The sequence below is a fragment of the Tinamus guttatus genome, unplaced genomic scaffold, assembly GCF_059628265.1.
Source record: "Tinamus guttatus ecotype Peru unplaced genomic scaffold, ASM5962826v1 Tinamus_guttatus_pri_ptg000702l, whole genome shotgun sequence".
Classification (NCBI taxonomy): Eukaryota; Metazoa; Chordata; class Aves; order Tinamiformes; family Tinamidae; genus Tinamus; species Tinamus guttatus.
In genome coordinates, this window is record NW_028289236.1 from 261,529 (window position 1) to 288,057 (window position 26,529).

The 26,529-nt window shown below is 38.6% G+C and overlaps 1 protein-coding gene across 2 annotated transcripts in view; it reads right to left on the bottom strand.

The window, feature by feature from the left end:
• Positions 1-26,529, bottom strand: part of DIP2A (DIP2 acetate--CoA ligase A) — a 96,397-nt gene that overhangs the window by 45,393 nt on the left and 24,475 nt on the right. For both annotated transcript variants that reach the window (XM_088536711.1, XM_088536713.1), the window contains exons 2-4: positions 23,382-23,453; positions 10,122-10,241; positions 3,607-3,726 (exon numbers count right to left, since the gene is read on the bottom strand). In XM_088536711.1, the coding sequence (XP_088392837.1) occupies positions 3,607-3,726; positions 10,122-10,241; positions 23,382-23,453 (312 nt within the window). The remainder of the gene's footprint in view (positions 1-3,606; positions 3,727-10,121; positions 10,242-23,381; positions 23,454-26,529) is intronic.

The window sequence follows — 26,529 nt, forward strand, 5'->3', positions numbered from 1 at the left end:
AGAAAAGGTGCTGCAAGCAGAAGATCACAGGAGTGGTCGAAAAAACAAAATAGTGAAGATATAGTCTAGAGTTTTTTCCAGATGCTGAGACTGTGCACAATGGTGGGAGTTACCACAGAAATTCTGCAACCTTAGCTTTGGCCCTTAGTCCTCTTAAACTGCTCTTAAACAGTTAAAGCACAAAAGTGGAGACGGGTTTCATAAGAGTCCAATTCGATGCAATGGCCTTTTCAAAGTTAAGCTTGCAGATCTCTCACTACTTGATCACCTCATGGCAAACATGACACGTTTTGAATGAAAACAAAGAACTGATCTTTGAGAAGATAATACAGCTGTGGTAAATCACCATTCCTGGGGCTGAGTCTTATACATTTCTGGTCTGCTCCCCTAGTTGTACTTTTTGGCTGCTGCCTCCCTCTACTCCTGGAAAGGAGCCAAACCAATTCCTTAGGGCTTACAACCTTCTCTTTTTGGGGGGGCAGAAGGCAAAAATAAACAATTCCTGGAAAATCTAACAAGGCAGGATTACAAGCACTCAGGTTTAGCAAAAATACATTTGTGATTTATTATCACTTCAGAGTAAAAATACAGGAAAAAAAACAGCTTTCAAAGTGTATATATATATTCTGATAGCATCCCTCACACAGGCATATATTTAATGAAGGCTCTATAAAATCACTAAGCTTGCAGATCTGTTACATAAGCCAAAAACAACTTTATGCTTCTAAACTTAAGGCTATAAATGAAAACGTAAAATTAAACGCAACGCACCTAGCAATAGAAATGCTCAATAACAAAACGGAATTACCACAGCAAGAGCAGCAAGTTAAAGGCAGCAAATCAGCCCTCTGACAGTCACAGAGTTAAAAGCCAGCCCGCACTGTGCTGCGCACAGAATGCTATGTACTTGGCTTGCAATTCTTCCTGGCTGGGAGCTGACCCAAGATAGCCACAAAAACCACCACCCTTTGGAGCTAACATGCATCAAGGCTACAGCTGAAGTTCTGCTCACATGAAATCAGTCCGGGAAAGACCAACACGAAAACAAAAGCACAAGAACATTTTTGGAGGGATGACCGAGAAAAGCAGTTTCATGAGCACCTATCAAGGGAGTTGGTTTCGAACCTAACATTGTGACTGGAATCTGACGTTTCCTTCCTGAGTAGCGCAAGTAAATGTTTCTAGGACAATTTCAGCTTTTAAATACGAAGAAAGCCTGGTTCTAATTGCAATAATTTATGCCAATACAAGGATTTTTTGAGGTAGAATTTAATGGTTGAAGTCTATACATTGCCAGTAACTTAAACAGAGCATGCAGAGTGCTAAAGCAGCTGATAAGAGTGTTTTGAAGGAACCTCAAAGAACAAAGGTGTGTGGTGCTCCTGGTGCAAGCCATTGTGAGTTCAGGATTATTGCTCCCTCAAAGACAGCTTCAAGATAGGAAGTGCAACTGCCTGGCATTCAGTTGCAGGAAGTGTGTGGACTCTGCAGAGATCAGGAGCCTTTTGCCAAGGTCTCCTAGTTAGATGAAGTTTTATGCGCTTCCACAACATAAGACTTATTTTGCACAACTACCTTTGTCAAAAGCTTTACATCAGTTATTACAATCCGCTGGCTTTTTTGGTTTGAAGGGAGACCACCTCCATATCCAGCAAGTATTGTGTAATCTCCTTGCTAGCACAGTGACCTGTTGCTACTGCTCAACAGCAAAATCACAGCTTCAGGAGTGACTCAGGCTCTTTGGAATCCAAGATTTTTCTTGCTGAGCTGGCTTTGCAAACCAAGAAAAACAGTCTTAGCCATGGGATGGCTGTCCTTGTAGATAAATCCAACTGAAGCAAATCCACTGAGTATTTTTTAACGTCTGGATCTTTCAGCGATACAAAGCTCATGCAGTGATCCATTCTCTTACAGGGAGAATGAAAGGGAAATTCCAAGGTCCATAACTAGTTGCCTTCACTTAAATCCAACATGGCACTTCCCAGAGAACTTATTTTTTTTTCTCATACAACATTAGAGTACTTCTGTATCCTATTAAAACCCAGTACAAGCATATTCAGCATTAGTGCTAAACATGTGGAAAGGTACATTAGTAGACATTCTCTAGCCACTCCTCACAAACAGTAATTTTTTCTTAAAGAGTGAAAAATCCACTTTCCTGACACCAATAAATTCAAGTGCATTCCTGAGCAGAGTACTTCACAGGAGCTTATCTTATCTAAGCCCTGTAAGCACCCTTCACAACAAAGCATGTCGGAAGGTATTGGATGACCTGAGCTGCACAGGCAGTTTCCCTGTAAGCAGACACAGGGAAGCCATCTAAAAGTTGTCTTGGGGTTTTGACAGCCTCTCTACATTTTCTCCTTAGAAGATGAATTGCTTGAAGAGCCATAAACAGAAGCTCTAGGACTTATCTCCTGAAGTCTCAACATGGACACTAGAGTTTCATTTTCTCAATGATTTCAAATTAAGCAGCTTTTGTATATAAAAACATGTATGCATGATGCATGACATGCATGCAGAAATGCTTTGATCACCACTCTGCTGAACAAGTTGCTGTCACAAGCCTCTGAGTAAACGAATGCTAGAAGAATAAGCTATATATTTGAAAGGAGAAAATTGTATTCAAGGTGAAGATGACCAGACTCAAGGCTACAGAAGATATTATTTAACTAACGCAAACAAACAAAACCACATATACACACAAAAAGTATCATACAAAAGAATCCAACTAGCAAAAAATTCCTGCGAAGAAGAAAGAAAAAATACAGCCCAGGAATGCAAGAGAGCAGCACAGCGGAGCTTTTCTTATCGATACGGGTGAGGAAGAAAACTGATGAAGAAGGGCACTAGAGGTCAGTATGCTCCTACTCCAGGGCCACATTAAGGAGGACCATACTAAGAGCACAGCATTTAAAACTTAAGGGCTTAGGGGAAATTCCTTTTCTTTGTATGCAAGATACGGGCCCCAAAATATTTGGCTTGCTAGCACAACATGTATCTGGAGAAACATTTTTCTCAGCCTCTAGAGAATTCATTGTGAGACAACAGGAAGATGATTTTTTTTTCTGAAAAACAGTTTAAAAAAAAACTTTCTGAGCTAAACAAACTAAGCAATTATAGCATCTGACTGCCTGAGTGCTTTAAATTGCTCACAGTTGAGACCATCTGATGAATGCTTTGCAAGCTAATGCAGCAACTTAATACTTCAGCGTTTTCTTCATCTGAAAGGAAAGGATCTTATGCAACATGAAATAAGCTATTTACAGCTCTGACATGCTTGCCAGGATTACATCTTTCCAAGGGAGATGATACGTACGAGAACACACTTAATGCATAAATGGCAACTTCTCACTCTAAATGTGAGAGCTTTTGTGTGGATCTTGGCACTTGCAATATCTCTAGATGAGAGACTAAAATTCTCAAGGAACGACACATCAAAGAACAAATGTAACCAACACCTGGGTATCAGGAATTACAGCCATGAATATGGAAGAAGTTTACTGCAACATACTTCCACAGCAGCAGAACAAAGCATTTTTTTTTTGCATTTTGCTATTATTATGTTCACCTGGCAACATATACGTATGTTAACGCAGTAGATACCTGGAGGCGTGTACGTTTCTACTGAAGAGTGCACGAGAACAGATCGTCTTTTTGAAGGCATGGGCATTTTCCTCTCTTTGTATTTGGCCAGTGCTGCTTGTACTGCTTCAGTGTGGACGTCTGCATAATGAATAAAAAAAAAATTAAGAGATTAAGTTTAATAATAATTTCTTTCAAGAAACACAAAAAGCCGCAATTCCACCTTTCAAAAGGCAAATACAAAATACAAAAGCTGAATTCTAACCTTAAGACTTTAATCCTATATATTCAGACTTCCTCCTAATATCCACTTCTCATAGCAGCCAAAGGGAGGAAGTTCTCAATCTCAAAGGAGCAGCATTTCTTGGAGAAGAGAAAGGTCTAAGGCCAAACCACAGTGGCTTTCATTTCTGAGGCAGACACATCTGCATTTATTCAGTCTGAGAGAAATAGAGCTGAGACCTATAGTGTCACTGCCCTCCCCCCAGTTTGGTTCATGTGCAATTGAGGCACAATTTAAGGGAGGATATAAGCAAAGGGGTGAGGGGAACTTCGCTTCCTTAGTGGCACTACCAAATGCAATCACTTTGAGTCCATCCAATCACATTGCAAACACCAGAGTATGAAAAGGATCTTTGAGCATTTTTTTTTTTTAAGTTTTCTTAAATTTGCAAATATATAACTAGATCTGTTTACAGACAAATTATTCCAAGCACAGCAGCACAAGTACAGTTGTTGTCAATCTCAACTGTTGGAACTGTGTTCCGTCCTGCACATGACACCTACAACCTGCACATCTCCGGCACGATGCATCACTCCTCAAATGACTTTGTGGTAGCACACAGTCAGCAACGCTAGCAAAGAGAGCTCATCTTTTGACGGATTTTTATGTATTGTATTTTTATGAAAGCTGTAAGATTTTTCAGTATCACAGGGTGCGAAGGACTATCAAGTAGGAGAACACAATACAGGAGACCAAAATGAACTTGCAGGGCATCTTGGTATAAAACATCATCTCCTCAAAGCAGCTGTGTTCCCACATGCTGGAGGGATGTGTCCCCCAATATTTGGACGACAAGTCTTCAATTCTCAGATTCAAAACCAGATTATGAGTGTACAGACTTCCAGACCTTCCTTACATACTTTGTTCCTTAAATCAATTCAAACTGATGTGAAAAACAAGAGTAGTCAAAAATCCCTGCAGCAGAAGGCCACAGCACCTTCCAGAGAAATACCAAAAAACCCACATCCATCCCATTCTAGAAGCCCATAGGAACCCACATCCTATTCTTAACCAAAATCTGGAAGCTGAAATCTGAAAAAATATATATAAATAAGCACTGTGCTTATGGTATCCCAACTCATTAATAATTATTCATTTCCCATGTCTGCAGCTCCTCCAGATCATCTGCTCAGTTCTGGGTTTAATACATGCACACAAGTGCTTTGTATCATGTGAGGATTCTCCCAAATATTAAAAAACATATAGGACGCCTGCTTGTCTGAAATAAAGCATATTTTGCACAGCTATGTGGAGAGGTCTGGGGACACCTAAAAAAAAAAAATCACCTAATAAAACTCTGCCTTTTGACGTAAGATTTTTATATATACATATACATACACATAACATATATGCATACACACAGACACATACGTATATGGCCATATATATATACTGGTCACTGTGCTAGATTACAAATTATTTGTGCAGCCTTTAAAGTCAGTCCTACGGAACACTTCTATAACAGAGTATTAGACAAAAGCAAGCTGAATCTTTTTAAAAGAATATAAATATACATTTCGGTTCTGCTTATTCCTATATGTATTTTAGAAGAACATTTTAATGTTGCTTTAAGAGTTGAAAGGAACAAGCAGAACAGAACAAAAGACATCTTCTCCAGGAAAGGTCTTTCAAAAGATAAGGTCATAACATCCTACAGATTTGTAGGATGCTTGGTGGCAAGCAAACTACTCTTCCATTTCTGGAGTGCAAAATCAGCACTACCTTTTCTCCTAGGCCCCCTTCATTTCCCCCTGAAACCTGGAAAATGTAGGATTACATGATAAAAGGTAACCAGAAAACAGTCACCATTAAATTCTTTTTCTGCCTTCATGTTTTATTTTCATGGTGGTGACTCCATCAGCTCCTTCTGTATTCACTTAAGATCTACTTCCAGGTTGAAATTTCCTTCTAATATCTTGCTCTTACATAACAACTGGGTAGGACCATCTTCTATCAGCCAAATTAATTAAAAGTAATTGGTTTCGCCTTCCTGGAATGCTTTGTTCTTTTTCCATGTTTCCTTTAAGAGCTTTTTGACATAATGGAGACAATAACAACTTCACTAATAAAACAGTGAAGGAATGAAATAACTAAGGAAACAGAACACTCGGGGGACATATTTGCAAAAATTGTAATAAATTAAAGCTTATCTGAACCTTGAATTGCAAAAGGAAATTGTCTAACCTTGGCTATTACTAAATTCTTAAACAGTTGCTTATGAACATGATTTAACACGTAACAGGTGAGAAATACAGGGTTCAGCTTCTTTTTTTCACCTAATTAAATAACTAAATAATTAAATAGTAGATAATTAAATTACATCAAACCTAGCACTGTTTGTACTATGGCATGTTACTGAGAATCGGGAGCACAAGCTTCCGCTGGGAACACTGAAAGAGACGAGCAGCAAGTCCAACTTGTATTACCACAAAGACTAAGGCTACCAAAGTGAGAAAGAAATACATGTGCTTCCACGCAAAAGCAAAAGAAATTGTCTTGGGGGAGAGCATAAAAAGCAAAAACAGTTGTAGTTTGTGATTTTTATTAAGCCGCAGCAAACTATCAGCTTCCTACTTATTGATGCAAACATTTTTGGAGGATATTTTTTATTGTATTAAACCATATGATCTTTGCTTCCACCTCACTTACCTGTTTGCATCATCTTTCCTTCAAAACCTCTTAAAAAAAAAAAATTAAAAAACAGGACGGGAAAGGAAAACCTAGGGGGCAGCCCCCCGTTTATCAGCTTAAATGGCTATACCGTGAACCTTAGAGCTATTGGCAGAATATTTGTGGTTTCGTATTGTTTTTCAGTAGCCTCTTGTTTATCAGCCTTTTAGGCTGTTTATTTATTAGGATGTTTATTCCTTTTTAAGCACAGGAGCAATAACTTATACAGGTGTTCAAAGATGAACAGAATCAGTAGCTCACCAGTTTCACTGCAGGGATTAAGTAAGTATAGACATGTTGGTATATAGTTGGAGAGGTTAAATCTACTAAACTGTCCAAAATGGGAAGTCTTTTAAGTTAATAACTGTGGGATCAGTAAATTAAGCCTTCCAGCTTTGATAGACAGTACTCATTATTGCACCCTCCACACTTGCTTCCTGAAGTGAATCTTGCATTAAGAAGAGCTTCCACTGGAAACTTTGCATTTCCTTTACTGTGCGTTATTAAACGTCAGCAAGCTGCATTACACCAAGGAGTCTCTGAACTGTGGGCACGAGGGACTTGCTGCTGATCAGCCCATACTGATGCCTGAATGCCATACTGCATTTCTCCTCTCCTCCATCACACTGCTGCCATTATAAATAGAAGAAAAAAATCTAGCTCAAGCACTGTTATGTTATCTGCCCTTCAGGGAATGCTTCCATTGTTGAAGCTTTCTGGTACTTTTTCCTGCTTGAAGACAGAAAGTTATGCTGATTAAAAAAAAAAAAAAAAGTTAATTTCAATGGAAGATCACTCTGGGAAACTATGTAAAAAAATCTGCTTACAGCAAGTGAATGGCAGATTAATTGCATAAGAAAGAGCAACATTGTTGCATTCAGAAGTAATTTATGTATGTCTAAAATAACTATAATTGCTCCAAAAGAGATACTATTTTATTAAAAAAAATGCATTCTCTTCTCATCAGTTACTCTCAGAAAGGAAACAGTAGAACAGACAAGGTACAAGGAAAGGAAAGGAAAAAATAAACAAACAGAAGGCTGGGAGGAAAGAAAAAAAGGAGGAACTGAAAAAAAGCCTGAAGTCTAAAGAACAGTAAGACATACTGTTGATTGAAGAAGTAATACTAGTGTGAAGCTGTTTATTCCTCGTCATATTTAACACATGCCAACATGCAATGATATTTAAGAGGCATGGTTTCAACCTGTTTGCAATAAGACATCTTTTTGGTTGGTAGAAATTTCTTCTAGCACAGCCAGAACCTCAAAGATGAACTGGGATTGCTTCTAAGCTACCGTGGAACACAGTGATGATTCTTATTTATGCAAAAGTCTTTGGAAGGAGGGGGGAAAAAAAAAATCAAGTAATTTAGCAGGAACTGCTGTTCTCTGGGAATGGAGCCGACATCTGCATTCATAATCCCTGCATAACTAGATTTTGTAGCACAAATAGCTGTGAAAAAGAGCACTGATGCTGCAGAAAAGCATATTCCAAGTCAAATCAACTAGATGATTCAACATCTGCTGCAATAAGAGTAGTAATACTTTCAAAGAGGAAAAATACATTCAAAAGCCTCACATTCTTTCAGTCTACCTTCCTCATATAAATAAATGAGAGAAATAACAGCTGAATGAATATGAAGTCTTTTTTCCCTAAAAAATAAAGAACAAAGAGGAAAAGGTTATTGGATTCTGAAAGGTATGTGTCTACCTATATATCTATAAATATTAAAATCACAGAATGACATTGCAGTCCATCTGAAACACTACCTAGCATTTTGGCAGAAGCCAGGGATAAGTACAAGATAAAAAAAAAAAAATCCACATATTAGACTTCATCTCAAATAACCACTTGCTGACAGGATGGCCCAAATGTCAAGACTCATGGAGAAAGGCTCATATGGAAATGTAAAAATATTAGGGAAGCTGTAAGCCAATAAAACTGTGAATAGCTTTTCAAAATCAATGGAAGTCGATTCAAAGATACTTAAATCAGCCAGACCATAGAAATATTAACTGAAATTCTAAGAAAAAAAGAGGAAGCACTGATGTGTGGATAGTTAGGGCAACATTTAAGTGCCATCTCCATTCATTTACAAGTATGCTAGCAGAAATGTTTGAAGTTCATGCCCTGCTACACCTTTTGCAGTGTAAGACTAAAGAGCTCTATGCTAAACAGTCCCCAAACAATACCAATAATATGGTAGATTTGTAAGTTCCCAAGACAGAAAATGTGCGCAAATACACATTTCTTTAGATCCTCTTACTTCTCTTTCCTAATGGTTTCCCATTGTAAGGAACTTTTTGCAGATTTTACTGTTAGAAACAAAAGGCCACATCAAAGGCCACATTAAATAAATTTCTACATGATTAATGATTCAGTTTGTAATTTATTTGGACTCCGCTTAGCACAAACTAAATGGGAAATCAGGGCTGTAATTCACCAAATAAACCTTATTCTTTGGTATATGTATGTAGAACTTTAACATAGATAGATACACCTTAAATGCAAAGAAAATTTTAAACGACAATTTGTGCATTTCTCTGAGAAATCTGACTAAGTAATTTTGATACTATGCTATCTTCCCTGAAACGGAAAAAATCAGTAGCTGACTACATACACCTTTTCTCAAGGTGTCTTTATAGGTACTTGGACTATTTAAGCTTTCTCATTCTCCTATTTTATTTTATTCAGAAAGAGCCCTTGCAGATGTATCATCTCCAATTTGGAACATGGGTTTCTCAAAGTAAATGTCAGCAACTCAAATACAATGCAGTAAATACCATGGCCAAGTAGTTGCACAGTACGGTGACCCAAAACCAGCAACATTTTAAGGTAATTTAGTGCATGTCATTACTTGCACTCCCTCATCCCCAGGAGACACTTCTGAGGCATATATTACTCTTGAAAAACAACAGATAAACTTCCACTTAAAAATCTGAAGGTATTTAGTGGAAAAAAAAATCCCAAACACCTGCTTTTCTCACTATTGTGACAAGGAGTTTTGCAAGGAAACAGAGTATTTTAACCACCTGAAAAGTAACAATGGAAACAGGATGCAATGAGGATATGGATATTTTTCACAGAAGTTTCCAAAACAGGTTTGTCACAGTGGTGTCTGTTCAAAATTAACATAAAATATCCATTGTGACGTTTCCCTTTTTTGTGCATTTGCTTTAAAATGGAAAATATTTGAAAGTGAGCTATAGTAAATATGACATTTCTATAATCTTCCTGTTTAAAACAAAACAAAAAGCACTCTATAGTCCTCAGAGTGTTTAAACATGTGTTCTAAAGACCGGAAACCTGATCAGCAACTAAGAGCTAATCTGTTCAATGTGGCGTAAATTCACAATAAGGAAAACATATGAAACAATCTACAAGTTCTACAATGTCTACAATTTCTTCCTCTCCTAGTGTTTCCTCCACTCCAAAATAAAAATACTTGTGTATAGAAATGTACAAGGCTTCCATGGAAATATTCCTCATTTCTTCCTCTCTTTCAAAGCACTTCCACTTCACTCGCGAGCTGCGCGTACGACTTTGCCTTGGTAAAAACATCTTCTATTTTTTGTTTTCTTACCAGATCGAAAGCGCTCATCCCTTGAGTTGGTAGAACGGGACTTCTGCTGTTTGGACACAGCAGCTGTAGCTTGCGAAGAGCCTGGGACTCGGTTCTCTGCTTGCAGGGATGGATCCACACCTGAAATACAGTTTTACTTCAGTACAAGGTCAGGTTCCAACTAAACGTGTTTCATGTTCTCCTCCTTCCACCACTCTTTACACCTACTTACAAACCAATCACATTAAATTTATTCCTTTAGAAGTTTCATTTTCTTACTTTAAATTGGCTTTTTTTTGAACCAAAACCTAATTTGATCTGATTAGCATTTTATCCAGAATAAGAAGCACCACTGAACAACGGAGGTAGGAACATCATCATCATCCTTCCCCAATTCTATCTTGGTCAGCGTTTTGCATCCCAGCTGGTCACAGGGAGGAGGGGAAGGGAACCAAGCTCCTCTTAACCCCCAAAACTCAGTTTACTGTGAGATGATGAGAGAAAAAAATGCCAACCATCCAGAACCAAGTAGCATCTAACCCTATGAACATAAGGGTAAGCCTGAAAAATAGTCAGCAGAACAGAAAACCAATTTCCTTAACCAAATCATTGTACGGTTGTTTGCAAAGATGACTACAGTTATGCAGCAGACGAGAAGTTGTGAGAGAGATAGTTTAATAGTAAACTGCCTTTAACACACATAAGATCTGCTGCACCAAGTTGATATGCTACTATGTTATGTGACTTGGAAAGCCCATTTACCAAACTCAGTCAGTTCAACATATCTTATATTTGAGCAGTGATACAACTACTTCAGGACTGTATTTTATATTTCATATAATCAAAAAGCTTGTCTTCTTCCCAGATCAAGAGCCCAGCTAGATTTGTTGGTTTGTAAACAGTTAAACTTCTCGAGTTCATAATCAGTGGAAAAAAATAAAAACCTGATGCAAGTCATCTCCACCAAGCCTGGGCCAAGAAAATAACAGATGCAAGAAGCTAATGTGATAACTGAGGGGGCGAAGAGGAGGAGAAAAGGGATGAGCAGCTAAGCTGGGTGTCTCCCAAAAATAGATTGTCTATTTATGAAACTTGTCAACAACAGCAAATCTGCATTAGGAGAGTCCCCATCCAAGAATGGGCCAAATATGACATCAGTTTTGTATGATCTTGTCTCTAAGGACACTGGGGAAGGAGGCAACAAAAGAGAATGAGATTTTTTGTGCCTTTTATTTTTCCTGGAAGAAAAAGAGGAGGAGGAATATTAAAGGTATGTGGAGGAAGAGATTTACGTCCTACTCAACCCAGGACATGAAATACATTGTTACTGGCTTCTGCACCTTTCTGAGTTGCAGACATGCAGCAAGAAACCAGAGCCCAGACCTGCAAGGCCACTGAAGACCCTCTTCTGCTCTGGGCAAATGTGGAATATTAACCAATACAAGACAAGCTGCAGTAAAACACTCCTGAGCCACATGCAACTTGAGTATTGCAATTCAGCCAGTCTAATACTGGGGGTTTGGGGAAGGGGAGACCATAAGTGAATGCAAAAGACTGCATCAAAGCCTAACACCTTCAAAAGCAAAAGCCTTTCCTCCACCAGCTCTTACAGAGCACAGTCTTTGTGGATGAGAACTGGGGTAGCTGCATTGCAATGAAATACATATCAATGAACGACACAAGCTCCTTTTAGGTCAGGATGGTACACAAAGATCAGTGACACAGTCAGAAACAAAGCTCATGTTTCTGTATATTAAATCTCCCTTTTCCCTTTCTCAGGGAAAAAGGTTTCAGGATATAGTGCAAAACACCAAGAAAAATTTCTGAAAAATATCACTTCTTATTTGGTAAAAATAAAGTGACTAAGAGCTTGCACCTAAAGCTCAAGCTACATGGTTGCATCCCAGAAAAATCCCGTTCTGCAAGCCCGAGGAACTTGTTAGTTTATTCCACTACTATGCACATCACAACCTTCCTCTTCGTTAGCAAAACTGGATGGATATTTAGGCTACTCCCACCTTCCACTCACAGTAAAGATGGGCAGATCTTTCCAAACAAAGCATTCTAAAAAACAGTCATTGGAGAAACTCCATATCCACAAATACTTATTAAAAAGTGCCCTTCTGTTTCAATACAATAAACCCCACCCAATTTGTTAAACTAAACATGAAACACTTTGCAATACAAGCACAGCTTAATGTTGCTTTAGACTCACTGGCAGCTTGCAGCATTCAGTGGAAAATCTCTCGTAAATGAGGTTAACTGTAAAATCAAAACTGAGTTAAAGAAAACTTTCTAGAAGTCCCATAAGCTTCCTAAAGCTACCATAAATAACAACTAATACATGGTTCTGAGGGAATGATTATAATCAATAATCTCAACAGAGATTTTAGAAGTCAACTAGCCTTTTAATAGCGCTACAGACAAAAAATACATTTGTTCTGTAAACTATCTTGTATATATACAATTATAGCTACAAACAAGTTTTTCCCCACTTAGTCCCCACAGCTCATATGTTATGCCTGTACTTGTCATGTAAATACCCATTTAACCACAGTGTAAAAAATGAAATGCTGCATGGAAAAGACCTTGATTTGAGAATCTGTGATGCACACAGGCTTCATCATCATCATCATAAAAAAAATAAATAAATAAATAAAGAACTGGTTATTTTAAAGCATAAATTTGTAACCGTGCTGCGGGTGACAACATGCTTCTCAATTACACATGAACTCAGAAGGGTAGAGGAGCAGAATTTAGCCCCCAGCTTTGCTACTCTTCACAAAATAGCACTTAAGCAAACTGCATAGCTACCCCCTTCCACCCAAAAAAGCTTTCTTCTTCATGTCTCTCAAAAGCGCAGGCTTCACTGCTAGAGGACTTTCCCTGGGAAACATGCAGAACAGTGGTCCTCCTGCCTCTTCAACCTTGCCTTCCACATAAGACAAGTCTATCACTGTAACTGAACACGTTTTAAAGGTTTTTCCCCAGATGCTTCAGCAAATTCTTCTTTGTGGCAGTTATTAGACATATGCATTTAATTATCTTCACAAAAATAACCCCACTTGTACTGAACTGCATCTCCCAAAAAAGAAATTCAGACAAATTAATTTCATTTCTAAACTAGGTTAACGTATGAGAGATGGTTGCACCAGTTTACAAGCCAAATCTTTCAAAAAATCTCTTCTCCCAAGTTTTAAGGTGAACTGAAAAGTAAAAGCAAAGCAGTTAAAACAGCAAGAAAAATCCACTCATGCCAGTTTTACTTGCATTGCCTTGAGAGCTATATATTGTGCCTTCAGCCATTCACAATCTGCAGGGAAAAAAAAAAAAAAAATGATGGATCACATTAAGGAGAGCTTTGCAGAGAGTAATGGGAAGAGGGAGGCCCAAGAGGTAATGTGAGGCTTTGGGAGCATCTTACACAGGTTACTGTAAAGTCTTTGTGCAGCTGTTGGACTGAGTCTAGGAATAAGAAAAGAATAAAAGGAAAAAAAACACAGGTTTGAAGTGAAAGAGAGGGAAAAGGAGTGTGACGAAGCAGAAACTGGAACAAGGCTGGGAAACTCCTGGGCTGGCTCCAGGCCAGCCTTTGTGGCTGTTGGTCCTGCAGTGTCTCCTCCATGTCCATCCAGCACCATTCGCGCTCCCGCCGGCCCCCCGGTGCTTCACTGCTTTTCGATATCACCTAACACTCAGGTTTCACCCAGCACCCAACAGAGGAGGAACGAAGGGTTGCTTGTTTCTTCTCTGCTTTTTCTTGTCCAAAGGAGAGACACACTTTTCTGGAGCTCATCTAGACCCTCTTTAACTGAGGAACAGGTGAGGTCTTTCCCAGTAGGGTTTTCAGGCGGATGGCTGCACAGAACCCCCCCTCGCACGGCCTTGGGCGCCATAGCAGAAGAGGCGCACGTCTGTGCGGGACTTTCACACATCCAACCTCGCAGCTTCGCCCGCGCTAGGGCAGCCCGTGCTCCTCAGCCTTCTCAACCAAAGGTATGTAGCTATGGCAGTGTGTAATTGGCTGCTTGTCCTTCCTTGGCTCATGGCTCAACTTTACCATGCCTCGCACTCACACCACATCCCAGGACGCATCACCTGATACACACATTTTCAGCTTGAGGTCTGAAAAGATGGAAGTGCTCTGCTTCTGGGCCAATAAAACTGAACAAGGGTCCACCCAAATTCATTTATTGGCTGGCATAACATATTAGAAAACCATAAAAACAGCCTACACATTACATCATCTTGTGCTAATCTATAACTTTTTCGTTTACACTGACTGCAGATGGAAGTTTTATTGCTAAAAGATCCTCAAGAACAACTCTTCACTAGATAAAATCCCTTTTGATGACCTTTATGAAGAACTGAATTTTAAGGATCTCTCACCCAAAATTACATGGTGGGTATAATTAGCACATTAGTCAAGCAGCAGTCTGCTTCAAACTTTCAGCAGATAAATTTCCATTTGGATAAAAATTAAACACTCAAAGGCTTTCTTCCCTTTCTCCTGAAGGGAGCATACTAGAACAGTAAGAAAAAAAAATGCAGAAGCCCCAAAAGTGTCTGATAAAAATAATTAATGAACCTCAATCTAGCCAGGGAATTCAACTGTCCAGAAGCAGATACTGACAGCAAAAGGCACACCAATTTAGATAGTGTGGTGGGACTGGAGAAAACTTAAGTGACCTTAGCTCAAGGTTTTACTTCTTAAAAGCTTTTGCTTCACTATCATATTTCAGGATGATGTTGGCTGCATCGCTTGTATAAATTTGGGTGCATTTGCTGAGCCAGCATGGGTGATGTTTATTTAAGCACATCAATAAAGAAGGAGAAGCTACCAAGGTTGATAGATACAGCCAGGTTTTAGTCTCTTTCTGACAGCAACAGAAGTCTTGAAACTATGAGTATGAGTGAAGTAGGAGGCACTGTCAATTGAAGGAGTTTCTGAAACTGCAGCAGCACCCTCTGCAAAAACAAAGGACTGACAAGTGCTACCATCTACAAAACCCACAAAAGAAATCAAGAACACATGAATCCTTTATCCTAGCCTGCATTATATGTTGGACATGCATTACCTCTAGGTAACACCCTGGATCACAGAAGCCAAGTTTTCATTTTTAAAATATGATGAGAAAATGTATTTATTCAGAAAATGTATTTATTCAGATGCTTCCAATGAAATGAAAATTTTTGAATTTAATCTCTTACTCTGGAGCATTTGATCATTTGCTCTTAGCTGTTTCACGATCCAGCCCAGCCTCTAAATCCCCAAACAAATATTTTATAAGATCCACATAAAAGACAATATGCTTAAAAGGATGTGATTAATAAGCTCTGTGCTATGTAGGTAACCTTAACCATCAGCTTTCTAGGTAGCAACCATCCACTGATTATCTAATGAACGGTGAGGGAAGATGAATGACTTAGACTGTGAAGTTCAGACAACTTGAAAACCATCTGCCTGAGAACTGTTTTCTCTGAGATATTCTGCATATACAGAGTGAAATCTCCAAAATTTAGTTACCTCCCTTGGCAGCAAAACCAAAAACATCTGTTGTACTTAAATGGATATAGCTAGGTTGATGGTGGAAGACTCCTACTTTCATTAAAAATTACCACACGCACACACACAAGGCCAATTTTGTATCCCAATTTCCATATTCAAATTCCCAAACAAGAAGAATGCAGTTATAAATATTTCCCAGTGCAATGCTAAAATCACTTAACTGAAAAGGCACACAAGCAACAATCTGTTGATATTTTTGGAAACTGTTAGCTATAAACAGCTTTTTAAGCTACCCCAGCTGAACACATTAAATTTTCATACACTTTACGTAAACTAATTACACCAGGATTCAAAGTAGCCTATTACGATCTGGACATACCTTAAACACAGCTGTTTTACACCACGAGTATAAAGTAGATGTGTTAACTCAGTGGCATGCATAAAGACCATAATTGCTCTCATTCCTTTCTTTTTATTTCCCCCCTTCCCCTTCTATAAGCAAACTTTAAAAGCTATTATGAACTGCAAGGCACCAGAGTAAACTGCATGTTCCTCAGAAAAAAAGACTACAAAGTGGTAAACTGGTCCCATTCCAGTTGAACAACTAGGCTGACAGCCCACAGGGTACCAGAAAATATTTCAGAGTTATACACATAAGCACATATATATGTGTATATATATACACACAAGGATACATAAGTAATGTATCCTTGTTAGCATCTGATGCATTTTTCAGAGACTGAAGCAATTTCCGATGACTGCAAACTCTTAAACCCAATCTCCTGTATTAGCTGACTATCCTGTAAAAAAATCTCAGTCCACAACATGCCCTTGGATTTGCCAATCTGAAAAGAATATGTGCTCATCAGTTAGGAGGTAACGAAAGTTCCTTGCATCACAACACAATGAATATGCATTCCATTTTTCAGATTTCAAATTTCCTATTTCCACACTTGTATTTAGGAATATACTACTATCAGTCATAACCAGACTGTGTTGCTAAATTGCCTTAAGTGGCATCAAAAGAGCAACTGAAGTCACAGCCTGAGTTGCACAGATACACTATTTTAATTAAGCATTAGCATTGTAAAACATTCACAAAGAAACTAATAAACTAATAAAATGACCATTATGAGGCTACAGTGCAGATGCCCACATTCTCAGGAGTTGATTATACCAAGTTGATTTTACTATGAACAGCAAAATACAGAGCTTCTGAAATTTGGCACAATAACACTGACAAGCTGCAGGGAGGTCCCTTACTCCTGTAACTGCCCATCAGGAGAACCACCTTCTCCTTCAGCGTAACTTCTTGCAGACAGGACATGAGGCCTGCTCTTCCAGGACACAGGGGACCTGTTTTTTCAAAAAAGTCAGAGCAGCTTTTAGAAGAAGACTGGAAGACTGCATATACTGGCCTTGCCAGTAAGGACAGATGCGACAGATCTGCTCTTGGTGCACATGAGCACACATGGTGCAGCTGGCTCATGGACTTCAAACTTTGCATGCACTTGGCTGACACAGAAGAACATCTCAGGAAGAGGGATTTCACTAACACCTCGAAGTAACTTACCAGGCATGTTTTGCTGAAGCTCAATAAAGATGAACTCTCACAGTACTGTCTACAAAACGATAGGGAAGATGGACTTAATCTACAGGTTGGGGCAGCAACACTCACATAGGGCTGTTACCCATTCCAGCCCTGTGTCTCAGCTTCCTCGGAGAATTACAGCAGAGAAATGCTAGTGTAGGGAGTACGAAGTAGCACCTCCATACGCTCAGAAGCCACTCAGCTAACATTTAACACCAGTGTCACAATATGATCAAACAGAAAGGACAAAAGGGGATTTTAGGGCTGTTTTGCCTACTCACACAGTACCCAGAGACCTGGTCAGGCTGCACTTACTAACACTAACTGTAAGCAAGTGGGACAATTCTGAACAAGCTAGAAAAGCTGACTGGTATTGATATCTCCACGTTTACTTATGATAAACTCTTTACTGAACCTCTACCGTTCAGCTAATATGTAACTTATTCCACTAGCCATTACTGCACCCTTGTGCAAACATTTGAAGGAGTTTTGCAGAACGATCCTTTGGGGGAGCCATCCCACTTACCTTACCCATTTCACATAGAGAAATACAGACCCCTTGTGCCATCCTTGTAAATACTAAATACCCTTCAGCTGCCTGTGTCCTGCAGACAGCTTATTTGCTTTCAAGAGAGAAAAAAAAAAAGGGGGGGGGCGGGTAGGGAAATAATGTCTAAAAGGCTTATTAATGTTGTGGGGGTTTTAATGGCTCAAGCAAAGGGAAACCTTAAGTGGCAAGTTTGGAGCACAGAAAACTGCTTCATATTTAGACTTATGCAGAAAACTAGTATCTCTCCCCCCTCACAAAATTGCTGTGTATCCACAGGTGCTTCATTTGTAGCAAACATATCAGCTGGCAGAGAAAAAGTCCAGCCTGCTGGACTCATCATCACATGGCTACCAAGCAATATTACCACTAATGATGCTGGACATGTTTTAAAGTTACAAAGCCCACGCTTATAAAGATGTTGATGGGGTAGAAAATACCAACTCTTTGGAAGAGGCTAGTGAGTAAAGGGCACTGATGGAATAGTGCTCCCTTTTTAGATCCCAGAGCTCCTTAGAGACCTATGAAAGAACAACGTAAAGTCACTTGTCCTTACTTAAAAAATAAACAGAGTATTTTTTTAAGCTAAAAAAATATTATTTTTCAAAAAACTATTTTACTTTCATTCTATATTTAATAAACTCCTTTTCCAATTGAAATATAAGAAAGCATTAGTAACAAAAGTGAAAGATACACTAAAGGATACTGAGGTATCTCAGACTGGAGCAAGGTAAAACATGGGCTTAACTGATGCCCTTTCAATCTGCTTCATGATCTTAATGCTGTATATTTAGATCACATAATATTAAGATATGCAAAACTTAGCATGGTAAGAGTTTTTATGATGGTGATACTGTGAGCCTTCAAACTTAGTGCTAGTCTGGACCAACACCCAGGGTTCACAACACTAAGTCTTGTAAATAACAGCTCTCAGAGGAAAACATACAATATGTACTGTTTCAAATATATGAAGTAGAAGCAATCTAGATTAGTATTTGCTTTTTTGTTACTTATCATTTACAGATAAAATAGCAGTATGCCTATTTTTAAAGATAAATCCATAAAAATAATATTAAAAGTATATTTGAAAATTTGGAACTCCAAGAGAAACCTAATAGTCAAAGAGATGATCAGAAGAAAGCTGGGTGTGAAAACTTTGGTTATTTCAGATCCAGAACAAATTTGTACTATCAGACAACTCAGCGGAGATCCACTTGCAACTGCAAAACTGTAGCCTCTAACAGAAGTAGTTACCTTCACAGCATTATGTGTTTTCTCTGTCATCTTACATTGATTGGTATCCATGAAAACTTATCTCCCATGCTTAATTTTATCTCATTTTGACTTTGGCCTCGAACAGTTCTTGAATCTTTGAGATAACTACCATGCTTCTCTTTAAAATTATTGAAGTATTTTAAGCTTTTACAACAGTACAGGCTACCAATTAGCAACTTCTCTAACTATGTCTGGGAGGAGAAAAGAAAGAAGTCACCACTTGTGAACTGAGGAAAACAACTCCTGGCAAAAGGAAGCACCTACTTTGCCAATCTCATCAGCAGAACTCTCCCAGGGTGCATTTATTTATCAAACTAAGGTATCTCTTGGATTTACTCAGAGAAACTGTAGAATTCATTCTCTGTGTCCTCACAAACAGCAAAACCATGGAAAGTCGAGTTTACATTATCTTTTTTTCTCCAGATACAGAGCATTCATTTACGCAACCAAAGTCATCGAAGTGTCTATCATCTAGGAGGGATACTTTCTTCTTGAAAGATTATTAAAAACATACTAGAGGGAAGCAAACACTTCACAGCTCTCAAATAATGAGTTTATATTATTACATGATAGTAATGAGTACTCTTGAGAAGCACTGCAAAGTATTTTGGAACTTTAACTGACCCATGTATTGCACCAGAGATTAATTTCCAACAGCTGAAAAATAGGTCTCCTGCTCCTAGACATTTTTTGCTATACGTTTTCATTAGTTGGTATTTTTAAGACTTAAAGACCAAATAATCCTTCACGCAAAGAAATCACTAATTAATACAGGGAAAAGGTCGATGACTTCATGGCATTCTCTCAAAAAACTGCACATCTGACTTTTCCAGATTAAGACATTTTAAGTGAGTTTTGAACTGGATACTGAGACTGATTCATTTTCAGGATTTTCTCCCCCTGATTCCTTTATTTGTAGCATTAATGTTTGAAATTGCCTCTTATCCACAGCGTGCAGATAGTAGATCCTCAAGCGGTACAAACTGCAAAGTGAATTAGCACACTAGCCGTATCCTGCTGGAAAAGGCAACAGCAACAATGAGAACTGGAGACCACGCTGACATGCAGGCACAGTTGAAAAAGCTAGTGGAACTCGGCACGTACTGCCAAAAGCTGCAGCCAAGCCATATGGTTGAAATGACAATGAAAAATGGTATGAGGATTGGGAAATGAGCAGACCGGACAACATGGCACCATCTCTTATCTGAGGCAGCTATGAAGAGGATCAATTTTTTGGTTGCTCGTGACGTAATGATGGCTGATACCAGAGGTTGCAAGGAGTTTGGGTGTTTTGCTTGCTTCTACACACCTGCATCAGGCAAAAAAGTCCTCACTCATTTCAGATGTAAATGCTACCATAGGGAACTGCTTGAGATACATGTATAACCTATAACCAGAGAAAAAACAGAGCTCTGGTTTGCCAGTAATACTTCCTCTTGTGAAGTTGTCTCATATTCCAAATTTTCTCCTAATCAAGAGGTAGTATCTTAATTAGATCAGCCTGCATGCTTGGAGGAACGGGGGAGATGAAAACACACTTCCCAAGCATACAAATCTCTCTCCAGCTCCTTTATCGGGATGTCACAACAGGGATAGGCAGAATGACTGAGGTGGTAAGATACAACACATAACCTTTTCAGTGTTAACAGAAGTGCTAAGCTGTGGAATCCGCCTCTAAATGAGAATCTAGCAAATCTTTTACCAAAAGATCTGCCCACCAGAAATTTTGACTTTTTAGAGTTGCTGCCAAACCTGTGCCATTTGTTGACAGCACATATAAAATAAATTGAGACCAAACCAACTTTATCAAGACATGAATTATTGATCATGGGGGTAGTGAAATCACAGAACAGGATCTCCTCAAATCTCTACTGCTGGCATTTGTCAGCCAGCAAACTTTGACAGATAATGGAAAACTTAATGAATTCCACTAGGAATACTTCTAAGCACACAACATTACCAAAAAAAATCTGATGATCAAACTGTTAATGATCAAAAAAAAAATACTCCACACACAAAACCACTGGGATTCCTGCACATTAATTTGAGCTGGGCTCAAGCTGTGTCAATTAACAAAATTCAAAGCTAAAACTAGGTTAATGGAACATATGTCAGGAAACCAAAACAAGCAGTTAACTTAGGGTTTTAAGTAAAGTCGGTATTTTTGCCGAAGTAGCCTTCTTCGTGCTCAGAGGCAGAGAGCTCACCCACTCTGTTTAGCATATTAAAGACAGATTCCTGTCATCTTAATGCAAATTGAGGCAAAAGCTGTAAGCAAATTAGGTAATCTGCTCCTTAAGAAATATGGTGTCAAGCAAGTAGGACAAACCATAAAACAAGCTAATTTTAGTCCACTGCTCAGAAGTACTAGGGAAGAACTGGATGAACGAGGCGACATTTTTAAAGCAGCAGAAAGCCTAAAGGGACAGAGAAGTAATGCATGTAACCCTGCTTTCTCAGTTGAGAAAAACCAAACCTATCCTAGAAAACCAATGTCTCCTAGCTTTCTTAATGACATCTCCTTACGCTTTCCTAATTACAGTCCAGAATATTAGGGTGGTAAACAAAATTACATTAAGTCAGTTCTCCAGACTGAAACACTACTGTTTGGAAAAAACCTCAAGGACGAAAGAGAAACACTGCAAATATTTGAAAAGTGTCATTATATTATTTTTCTTTAAAATGGGATCATTCTTAGCATCCTTTTAACCTCATGCCAAACCCACTCTTAGCCTGATCTCAAAATCTTGGGCTAAACTGATCCTGAGGACGAAATATTTTGAACAGAAAACTAAGTCACTGCTGAAAAATAGTGTAAAAAGGAGGCGTAGCTGGTAAAGATAGGGCTTGCTGTTGACTGCAGTATTTCTCAAAAAAAGTTATGTATTCAAGGAACAAGCCATTTTATAGAGACAAGGATTATAAATTACCCCCCTATGGAGAAGCTACAGCTGGTTGTAAAAATGAAAGTATTAAAAAAATTGGATGATGACACACTAGAACCATATTCCAACTGCTACATGCCAAGCACGCACTGTAAACCTACCACAACTCAGGAGTCAGCAGAAACTCATTGCAACCTGCAATGAATAGACACTTACTAGAACTAGCAAGTCAATCTAGAAAGTTAATGCCACTTTTTCTGCTTGAGACATCCCTATATCTTGGGCAGCACAGACATTTTTGGATGCATGCAGAGTGCAGAATCAGCATCCTGAAATCTTCAGGAAGATTTTACAATCCATGAGAACATATTCCCGCACTCTGAGAGAAGCTAAAAGCCTGGATTCAAAGGAGGTTTCCGCAGTAAAACATGAAACCATGTGAAAAGGCCTTCAGGAGTAAACGGTTGCTGTCAGATCACTTATAACAAAGTTTATGGGGGTAGTTTTGCCCCCTTAAAACAAGAGCTATGCAACTTGGAGACTGGAAAAATAGTGGAAGTCACCATCCTGGAAAAAATCTGTCAAATGCAAGGGAAAGTCCTGGAGAGCACTGAACAGGCTCTACTCTGTCTGACAGGAAGTTCTTTGTTCATCCTGCTACAAAGAGGCAGGCGTTACCACACCAAGATTAAGAGCAAAAGAAATATCACCTAGTTCAACTACTTGTACAAAACTGACCAGGGATGCCCACTCCTACTTCAAATCAATAATTTCCATAAAGGACAACCAAAACAGAAGTCAAGTTGCAGCATTTTCCTCCTATTCTCTGATGTAAGAGTGCAATGTTAACACTAAGAGATAACACTTGTCATCCTTTTCATCTCCTCTACCCTACAGTGCCTCATTATCAAATCTGCTTCCTTGGCCTTCTTGCAGCACGAACATCTCAATCTATAGAAGAAATGTTAGGAGACAGCACAAGAGCTTCAACCCAAAGTGATTTAAACGTCCTAGCATAATTTAAAGAGTTGGACTTCTAGCTTTTGGACACTGAAGACAGTCTGACAATAACCATCTGGAGTGCGTAGCAGAAAAGGCATTATTTTGAAGAAAATATGGAAACGGTTAAGCACTTGGAGGAAATATAAATTAGTAAATGTCTAAAGTAAAAATTGAGTCTATATTCCCAAATAAGACTAGCAATGGTACTTATTTAATGAAACTGGTACATCTTTTCTTTCTTAGATTTAGTTCTCAAAATAAAGTTGCTAAAAAAAAAAGTGTTACAACTTAACATTTCACATGAAGTGTTAAAAAATATTTTAGACCTCTGTCTTCTCATGTACTTTTCTATGAGATCATACTCATTACTAGTTGCACACAATTTAAATCAAGTAATATTAGTAATTCATTCATTTTTTTCCTACATTTTCACAGATTCAGTGTAATAGAAATAGCCTATAAAGGCGCTTACCTTGAATGAGTGGTATGTACCGTGCTAACAGCTTTGCCCTTTTCTTCTCATAACCTTTTTGAGTGATGTCTCCTACAGGAAAGAGAAATAAATTCATATAGTTTTGAACAGCTTTTAATAGCTTCTCATTTGCACGATACCTCTTATTAAACTCAGCAACTTTGAATAAGTCACATTAGCAACTAAGACCTGAGCAAGTCAGAAGCAGCTCGTGACTTTCAACATACCCATGCTATCTGTACGCAACTTTAACATGAGTTAACTGCCTTAAATCTTAGGTTTATACAGTACAGGAATGGCTTTTTTTTTTTGCCTGCAAAAAAAGGCATGTGAACATTTTTGCTGCAATGCAGATCGCAGCAAATCTACAGCAGCACAAAGGATTTGCAGCGTAATGTGAACCACCACAAACAACGTGCTTGGTTCTGCACCGTTCTGGGGCACCAGAAATGCTTACAATACTATGGCTTGGGAGAACATGCTGTAACACATGTCCGTGAAGCACTTTTCACAGCTCCAGTTTATTGCCATTTACTCTGTACGGCACAGCATCTCAAAGGCTCCTCTTTCAAACTCTGGGAGGCGATACTCTGTTTCTAGCATTAGTTTTTATTGCCAGTTCTAACCTGACTTTGTATTTTAAGACTGTGTTGAAGAGACTTCATTGTTAAAAGATGACATGTCTTTTTGAATAGTATAAATGAGAATAAAAATACTTAGAAATCCACATGCAATTTTTGGACACGTTTTATAATCCAGTACTTCCATGTTTCTACCGACATAACAAAAAAGCTTTGGGCAAAATCACCAGAGAGCCTAAGGAAAGATCTTCGGAACAACCTTAATCATAGATTTCAGATTAGACAAGAAATCAAGGTAGTGATCTGAAGCACAGCCTTAAAAATCACTCCCCACTTCTCCAAACTCACAACCTTTCAGAGAGGGTGACACACGACAGTTCACTGCCAACTGTGAACATTTATCCATGTTTGGAAAATCCATCTCTGCAGAAATAAAATCAATATCATGGAAATGCAAAATATTTTACAATGTTTTTGAAAATAAGAGTAAGTTGAAAAACAAATGAATGCATGGTGACTGAGTGGATATAGGATTAGCATTTGATAACTCCCCAAATAATATTTTTGTGCAAGACAAGGCATATACAAGACCTCTCTGATGCTGCTTCTCAGATGTCTAGTAAGAACTGGCAATATGCTGCAGATCTGGGCCATAATTGGGTTGCTTTGGCCCCAAGCTTTCTTGAATGCAACCAGTAGAAATAAATAAATAAAAAAAAAGTCAGATCATGATCTGTATGGGCCTTATTCCTTTTGCAATTGGAATTCAGCTGTAAAATATTTCTAAAATCAGCTATAGTAAAATCATCTGCCATGGGAATTCATCTGAAGTATTTGTCATCCAAAATATACTTTTTTTCCCCCCTATTGCCCTCAAATACCCACTTCTCTCCTGCATCTGTGTGCACTGCTAACACAGAAATTGCTCCCCATTACCATCCCTAATCCTCAAATTCAAGAATCAAATAAGCAAATCTATCATCAAGATACTGACAGTACATAAAAATAGGCTAAGAGAGGTTTCTGCATATACTGTTCAAATGTAAAAAAGATTTAAGGAAAAAAAATCAAAATGCTTCAATCATTGCAATTACTTCCAATATAACGAAGCAGAACATGTCTGTTTTTATTGAGAATTCTGCATTCCATATCATAATCCTTGCACATAGATCAAAAAACTTTGGCTAGCACTTGCCTTGGGTAAAAAACTTCTAGTAGATGTTAAAGACTAAAAATACCTTATTAAAATTAAATTGAAACCAAACTGTTCAGCTGTATCTATGGCTGGAAAAGAACGATCAAAATGACAAAATACATTTTTACATAAAAACACCTGTACAACATTAAAAATTACCAAAAAAAGAAAAGAATGTTCTTCAGCTGTGGGGAAAAACAAATGAGAAGCACCCACAGTGAGAACAGTCCATCTTAAAAGTAATCTGGAAGGTTAAAGCAATCTCTCCTAGGAAATGCAAAAATGACAACTCTTGCATGTGAGATATTTGCCATACCGTAACTTCCACGCAGACAACAATTTTCACAGCTCCACAAGTGATGCAGGTACTCCTTATACCAAACCTCAGCGCAGACCAGCCCCCCTAATTGAAGGGGCAGGCTATAGAGGTATGCCACAGCAGATCAAACAGGGATGAAGTCTCATTTAAACTAGAATATCACAAACTTTTGCTTCTTGCTGCCTTCGCTGCCTCACAGATTTAGCTGCACAAAAAAGAAGCTGAATTCAAGGGCTTTCCTTGAACTGAGCCAGGAAACGTCGAAAGTCAAAAGCATCTCTGTAGACTTTTGCAGCCCTGCAGGAAAGCCTGACACTGAACTGCCAAGGTTTCTTTGTTCCCTTCTCCAAAGCTTGGGGGTGGATTCCTCCCTGACAAGGGCTCCCACCCCCCTCATCCTCACTGCCTCCCTGGGATTAACCCATTATTTGGGGTCTTTGTAATCCCTCACCTCAAAAAAAAGAGGCTGAGCCACATCTGGTATGGCAGGGCCACAGCTGCTGTCATTTAACCTCACTTTCTCCCTAGTTATTAGATTAGACAAAAGCAGCCTAATGTTGCTTGGCCTCGGTGAGCCAGCTGGGATCTTGGCATAAAGATGGAAGATGGTTTGGATGTTTTGAGTTGTCAGTTCTCTGCCTGGAATATATACATATTTTAAAATATGTCAGAGGTCGCAAGACAATTAATCTAGATTTTTATGTTCATCCTTTTCTTAATCAGGGCACAATGACTCTTCAATGCAGTTAGCCCAAGAGTGTCTGTATTTAATGGTGCTAGTCCTATAGCAAACAAAATATTGATGCCAAACTAAACAGTAGGATTCCAGAGGGATTTGTGTGAATTATTTTCAATTGGACATTCACTATTTAGGTTCAGAAATTCCCCTATTTTTTAAGTTCTGAAAGGCAAGTGCCTCAATGCTCTTTCAAATAGCAAGACTAAGAAAAAGCATATGATTTCCTGTCTAGATACAGTCACTAACTATGCTTACTCCAGCTGCAAAATCCTGACGTTGTCATCTCGGTTACAGCAATCCTACTGGATGGGTAA